This window comes from Anas acuta, chromosome 1, assembly GCF_963932015.1.
Source record: "Anas acuta chromosome 1, bAnaAcu1.1, whole genome shotgun sequence".
Classification (NCBI taxonomy): Eukaryota; Metazoa; Chordata; class Aves; order Anseriformes; family Anatidae; genus Anas; species Anas acuta.
In genome coordinates, this window is record NC_088979.1 from 67,455,080 (window position 1) to 67,462,385 (window position 7,306).

The 7,306-nt window shown below is 37.0% G+C and overlaps 1 protein-coding gene across 17 annotated transcripts in view; it reads left to right on the top strand.

Annotated features, from left to right (window-relative positions):
- INPP4A (inositol polyphosphate-4-phosphatase type I A) overlaps window positions 1-7,306 on the top strand; it is a 111,237-nt gene extending 103,931 nt beyond the window's left edge. For 11 of the 17 annotated variants that reach the window (XM_068680896.1, XM_068680887.1, XM_068680970.1 and 8 more), the window contains one exon: window positions 448-4,348. In XM_068680896.1, the coding sequence (XP_068536997.1) occupies window positions 448-628 (181 nt within the window). In that variant the 3' untranslated portion in view covers window positions 629-4,348. The other 6 variants (XM_068680949.1, XM_068680996.1, XM_068681006.1 and 3 more) reach the window with 1 other exon arrangement.

Consider the following 7,306-nt stretch of genomic DNA (forward strand, 5'->3'; position numbering starts at 1 on the left):
GCTCACATGGAAAGATGTTTGAAAGGGTCAAATACGACAATGGTTATTCATGTTCAGCTTGCTTTTCAGAGCTCCACTTTTTTGCAGCATGTGGGAGCATGGCAGAGCAGCATGGGATATTGCTTGGTAATCTGAAAGAATGAACATGGAAAACCATTTATGTTCAACCTACATGTGTTTATTTTCGGTAGACTACAGTACTTCTTTCTTATTTTTCTCTTTTATTCTCTTTCCCTCTCCTTATATCTGTAATTGTGCTGATATATATTTTTGAGATGTTTTTTCACTCTTTCTTTACTTCATATTCTGGTTTTGTTGTGGCTTCTTCCATCTTTTTTTCATCTTCTCGACCACCTTGTGTTGCCATCTCTTTTTATACATTCATTTGCATGTCCGTCTTCCTTTCTGTTTTATTTTCCCTCCTCCCAACCTTCTTCCTTTTCACAGCATTGGAACACGGGAGGTAGTCACCCAGAAGAACTTGAGTGGCTTGGTGCCCATCCGAGATTTCAGACTAGATCCCAGCCTCCTCTACTCTATTCCTTTACTAGCTCTCAGCCCCAATTTACTGATTGTGTGGCTGTTCCTGAGCATAGCATACCTGGTGGCCAGATTACGTTGCAAGTGAAGATAAGGTTAAAATAAAAACAAAAACAAAACAACAACAAAAAAAAATACCGCTTGAATGTGTATTGCCACTTGGTACCTGCTGGACAAAGGAATGTGTCATAGCATTGTCTGCCAAGAATTATTATTATGCCTTACAATTTTACGTTTCTATTGTACTAAACTGTAAATATACATCAAATTATTTTATCAAAAAGAATTGTATTGAAACTTTAAATTATTGTTCTGCTTTCAGTGCTTGTAACATAGTCTGACATTTGGCCTGTTACCTCGTTACTTTAGCCGGCCTGAAGATCTCTTACCAAATATAGTTTTGTGTTATTTGTTTCATGTATTCCAGAGAAAGGAACTCTGAAAAAAAAATATTTGTATCTTTTGTATATCAAAGGTGTATGCTAATCTTGCCTTTCATTTTTACGAGGTACGAAGAGAAAAATAAAAATATGGGTGGGGTTTATAAGAAATTATAAGACATTTATTTAAAGAAATAAACAAATTTCTACCTTCATTTCAAAGCATAATAGCCAAATTACATTATTATTATACAGTTTGTAGAACCATAGTCTTGTTCCTTTCTCATGGTTAAGTATGTGCCAGTAGACTAGTGTACCCACTCCAAATGCAACTTGCGGTGCGCTGCATGCAGAATTACTCCATTATATTTGTAGATCTGCGTTTTGTAATGTATTAAAGACACAATGACTTGTGGTTAGGGAGAGTATGTAATCGGCAGAGCCTGCTAATGATCCATTATCAGTTTCAGGTGCTTTGTTGTATAACTCACTCTGGAACAGGGTCATTGTCATCCTGCTGAAGTTAGTCTTCAGTATTTCAGGCAAGAAAATGAAGCTATTAATTAGCTCCTTCATATAGGTGGGTTCTAGGTTTTCCATTGGGCTTTGTGTTAATGACACTAGGCTGGAATATTATTGTTATTTTCACTGTTAAGTGTTGGACAGCTTTAATAAATTATGATGTTGATAGGCGGTGACTTAGAGATAAATGAATTATGGTAAGTTCACGTTTATGTAAGTGGTGATACTAAAGAAACTTACCCAGCTTAGTCATGCAGAACGATGGTAGAAGAAATTTGATCACCATTTATATCTAACACCAACGTGGCAGATGCCTGTTTAAATTGAAGGGTTTTGTTGATGTAGTGGTCTGGAAGAGCTTGTCAATAGCAATAGTTCATCAAAAATCTAACCTCATTTAACATAGTTTGCTAATTTCATAAAGGGATTTACTTTGCTTGGTGCCTGAGACGACAGAAAATTGGGCTTGATGACTTGAGAAGAACTCTTGTAGTACTGTGATTTCTGATTTCTACTATTACTGACTCGCTCAGAAAACATAGATAGCTGCAGCTTGTATTATTAATGTTAATAAACTTTGAAAGCTCCTGAAAGAGGCAAGCTTTAAAAAAAAATAAGAAATAAGATAAAATCAATTCCTGAATTTGGTAAATATTCTGACTAATTAAAGTACATATTTACATTTGTGTCTTCATGAAATAAGACTGTACAGTACACTATCTCCTGGTATTTTTCTCACTATTCTTCAAATGCTGTTTTTAAAATAGGAGAAACAAAGGCCACAAAGACATCTATATATTTCCTATTTATTTTTAATTTTAATGAACTTAGGCAAACCTTATTGCTGATGAGATTTCAAATAATAATCTGGTGGTGATGGTCATTTCCACATCCTGTGCTGCTACCCAGTACCACCGCATCTCTGTACAAATCATTTCTTCTTTCTCATGAAGGCTGGTTCGTTTGCTATGTGTACCAAAATCTATTTTTTTCACACAGTGAAGGAATGTCAGGTTGCACTATAGCCTCGTTGTAGCAATGCATTGAATGTCCTGGGTTCAGTCTAACAAGATGTGAAAGTAACTGGAGCATCTCCACTGAACTCCCTGGTACAATTAATCTGTTTTAAATAAAGTATGAAGCTTTGCTCGTGACTGTCATTAGGCAAGGTTAGGCCTGAAGGCCACCCTGAAATGAATTTAGAAAGAAAGCCTCAACCCTTTGTAAACAACGTGTTGGGAAGGGGGTTCCTAAACTTCAATAGGGGCAAGTTTTTGGCTTTCCTTTTAGCTTGGTTTGTGCTTTCACTCAGGGTTTCAGATTTAAAATGCTGCAGTGCAGACTGCCCACGTGCCTCTGGCAGAACTGTGGCACATGAAATGGTGTGAAACACATCTTTGTCTCTGAACGTGGTCAATAACCAGAGGCAGTGGAACGGGTAATGAACAGGACAATCCACCTCCGACTGAAAATGCTCAGTCAGCATCCTGTTGTGTTTTATTTAAGCTTGGTGGTTTCATTAAGCTTGATGGTTTCATTACTACACTGAAACATATTTTCTGCTAATTCTTGATTAATCTGTCTGCAACAGCTGGGGAGGGTGTCTGTAAAACACAAAACAACGTCATAGAGACAGTGTCACAAGGTACAGTCCATTCTATAAAAGACTGTCACAGAATACACTGTAGAGACAAATTTCAGACATAAACTGCTTCTTGGAATGAAAAGTTACGGTTCCAATGCTTTATGAATCTAGGTGGTACATATGTGACAGAGCTACAGTCGGTTTAATTAACCAAAATCAGACGAACAATGAGCTCAGGAAGAGCAGAGAGCTTGCAGACCGAAGCAGGATCCAAACCCTCCTTTTAAAAGAGATGACTGCCATGTACCTGATACCTGCTGCAGCCACCTCCAAGACAGGAGTAACAGGAGATTTCCACCATAAGATCGTGTACTGTACACTTGGTCATGAGCCTTTACTATTAAATGGTTGTTTAGGTTCCAGTTCTCTATCAGGGAAAGACGTTCTCATGCAAGCCTAATTTGATTTATAATATATATTTAAAACAGTGCTTCCTCTTTGTATGTCTGTTTTGGGTATAATCAAAGGAACTTTGATGTAGATTTACAATTGTAAAGAAGCCTTATAACTGGAATAGTTTTTTTATCGTAGCACAGGACCTCTTTGTAATGTGGGGCAGTTGCACCAAAACCTTGGGTAGAAGTTAAGCTCTACGTTCTGCACAGCTTTGTGTCATTGGGGTGATGGCTGCCAACGCAGCCAATCTCTTTTGCACCCACACAAAGCTGCTATTTCATGATTAAGATTTTTTTTTTTTTAAGTATGTTGGTTTTCAAGTCAATTTATGCATGCAGAGATAACTGGAAAGCCATTATTTTTGTATCAGCTTTAATCTTTAAGTAAGTTCTGATAACAGCGACATGCAGGGAACAAGAGAATTACTCTACAGCTCCTTTGGAGAGATCAACAATTTTCCTTTTTCAGCCTAATGTACTAATAAATTAGCAGAACTGCTTTTAAGCAATCTTTTGGGATCCCTTGTGCGATGAAGCGGCATGTGAACTCCACAACAGTATACCTGGAAATACATGAAACCTCCCTAAAAGAACTCTTTCAGTAGACGCACTGCTGCTTTTTAGAAATGCAAAACTAGCAACCAGACATAGCATGTGTCCATTCTGTGTGCTTCTTACTAGCATTGTATGATGAGTCATCATTTTTAATATTTGCAGTGGCAAATTAATTAAGCGCTCATTAAATATAACCAACTTTTTTTTTTTAATGCTGTAAAATAACCAGTTCATTTCATCTTAGTTTAAGTCTTTTTTTTTTTTTTCTTTTTCCTTTTTACTGCTGTCATTTTTTTGTGCTTGTTTTTTTTCCCCAGCGAGGGTTGTCGGCGAGAAAATACAATGAAGAATGTTGGATGTCGCAAGTATGCGTTTAATTCCCTGCAACTGAAGGCTTTCCCAAAGTATTACAGGCCTCCAGAAGGAACTTATGGAAAAGTTGAAACATAAGCATACCATGTCCTTTAATTGCTGTTCCATTAAAACGTGTGGATGCACTCTAGATTAACACCTGATTTTGTCATCCAGAAGAGATAAATAACCTTTTTGTACGTTTCACTAGGTTATACAGAGCATGTTACTTACCGAATTGGGATCTGTAGTAACACTTATTCTGACACCTTAGCTTGAGAATAGTGTGATGACCGTGCCCATTTAAATAGCCTCCAGTGTATGTAAGATGACCAGATATTGTGCTACTCGGTAATTACCTATCTGCGAAGCGCTAGGTACCTCCTGGATGGGCAAGGACTCTGCGAATGGCATTTAGGCAGCTGTTTCACACGACATCTTTTTATACGGAGTTGACGTGAGATTGAGCTTTTCATAAACTTTTTAAAACAGAGTAAAACTCAGAAAGTTGTAAATAAAAAGGGATTGGACCCTAGGCAGTCTAATAACTGTAGAATGCATTGTTACAATCAAGGAGCAGGTGTTTAACTTTTAAAAATAATCAGCACAATAAAAGCCAGGAGACGAAATCGTTTCACTGTATATAGGATACCATCTTGATAAATGAAAATAACAATACATAAAAGGCATATGAGGTCTAGTTTCTAGTTCTGTCCAAATAAAGACAAATTCCTGTCATTTTCAGCACAAAAGGACTTTAGCAAACATCTTAAACCAGTTTTAAAAAGTGTTTTTCAAAAACATCATGATGCTTAACCATTGATGCCAGCAACAGTTCCCCCAGCCCTTCCCAACTCTAACATGTTGAGTATGTCTCATGGTACTGTAAATTATTTAACACATTTTTTATCCATGGCTTTTTATAATCGCTTCTGGATTGTAAGCATTAGTATGTCAGGGGGTTACATTTTTTTGACTGATTTTTTTTTTTTCCAGTATCTGTCAATTTGAAAATGCTCAGAGTGCCCAGCACATCCCCGTTACTCCGTAACAAAAATTTGTTTCTGGTATTTTAGGACTGTAAAAAATAGCTTTGCGTTTTACCTTACTGAATGTTCAGAATCATGTGTGGGCAGCATGACTATTTTCAGAATATTTCTGAAGAAGATAGCAACGTCCCATTTTGACAGAAAGTCATGTGCTAGTGCACGAGACCCTCAGATGTGCTCGAGCCTAAGACTAAGGCGATCAGTTTGATAGCATTTGATAAAAAACGTTCAACAGATCTCCTTGCAAATCGTGTCCCAAAGAATGCCTTCGAAGATGAGATACCTTCTTAAAAAGCAGCTAAACATTAGGTTCCAAATTTTAACAGGATTAGATCATTCCCAGCTGGCTTCATCCAGCCCGCTGTGCCCTCCCCCTCTTGGTTTCTAGAACAGCAAAATCTGGTCGTTTGCTCTTGTGAGAGTAGCAGCAGCCAGGTAAGTATATGGCTGGCTTCTTTCTCCCTCGCACTGATGTTTGTCTGTGCTGTCACTGCTCTATCAGTCATGTTCATTCTGCTCCCATACAGGTTTGGGGGTTTTAAGCCTAGCAGTTTTTGCATTTTGCTTTCTGCAGTCCAACACTGAGCAGCATGTCACCACGCCAGTTAAGAGAGTTCTGCTGAGCTAGGTCGTTACCATTACTTCAGTCTTTCTAGGAGAACAAAACAAAAAAATTCTGAGCAAATTCACTGCTTTTGTAGCACCTATCCTGAACAAACCATCTGTAGAAGAACAGTCCCTTGGAAACATTATGAACCTGTTCTCCAACTAATAAATGTGTTGCTTTTATTTTTGGGTTTTTGCAAATATGTAAGCAAATATACAGTTGAAAAACTTTTCAGTGGGATTTATTTAGGCATTATTCCATTAGTTCTGCTCAACCTTCAGTCCCTGGCCCGTTATTAAATGCTACATTTATTTTTGTATAAACTATACTCTTTGTATCCCTTAGTTTTTATGAGTTGATGATTTTATTTTGTATATTTCAAACATAGTTAATATTTTAAATCCTGTATTGTTACACTAAAAACCTTCCAATGTTCCGCTTCAGAAGAAAATACCGAGAGGTCTGTTGTAACAATTAGCAGAGCCACTCTCTAAGGTTGTGGCCAGCAATCATTAGATCTACTCTAGAGCTTAGTGAGCCTTTATTTATTTTGTATACCAGTGTAATCAGAAAAAGTTCCCGAATTTTCTATATGCATGGTTTTCGCTCACCTTTTTTAAGTGGTGGCATACCGGTCTCAAGTATTGCATTATTTTGTTTAAAATATTCTGATTTTAGTACGCTTACATGTAAAACCTCATCGTCCAGCTAACATTTTATATATACAACGGTGTCAGTACATGCACGTCAATGGCTTGTTTTAAAGGGCATCACGAACAGTAAGATCTTGAGCAGTTCATCGAAAAACTGTGAAACTTGAAATCCACATAGGGGACTTCACAGGGGTGAAGTAAGCTTTTCTGTTGCACAGGAGAGGCAAATTTAAGGATTACTGTAAAATGAAGTTCTGTCTAATGTTCTTTTTTGAGTAATTTTTTAAATTATAAAACATACAAAGGTAAAAAAAAAAAAGTTGCCAAGTATGTTCTGTGTATGTTCTGTGAAAGTACCTACAGCACAGTTGCCTTTTGTTTCATTTATACATGTAAAATTATTGTATAATACAACACTGTTTTGTCCCAGCACAATTGTATTTGCCAAGCTTTGTGCATTGAAATATTTTTATTTATTTGTTTTTGGGCAGTATTAATATATCATAAACATATGGCTACTGTTTTATATATTCTAGTTCATCCAACCCATGTATGCTGTAAATGTGCTAGTCTAGGATGAAAACCAATAAAGAACTGACAAGAATAACA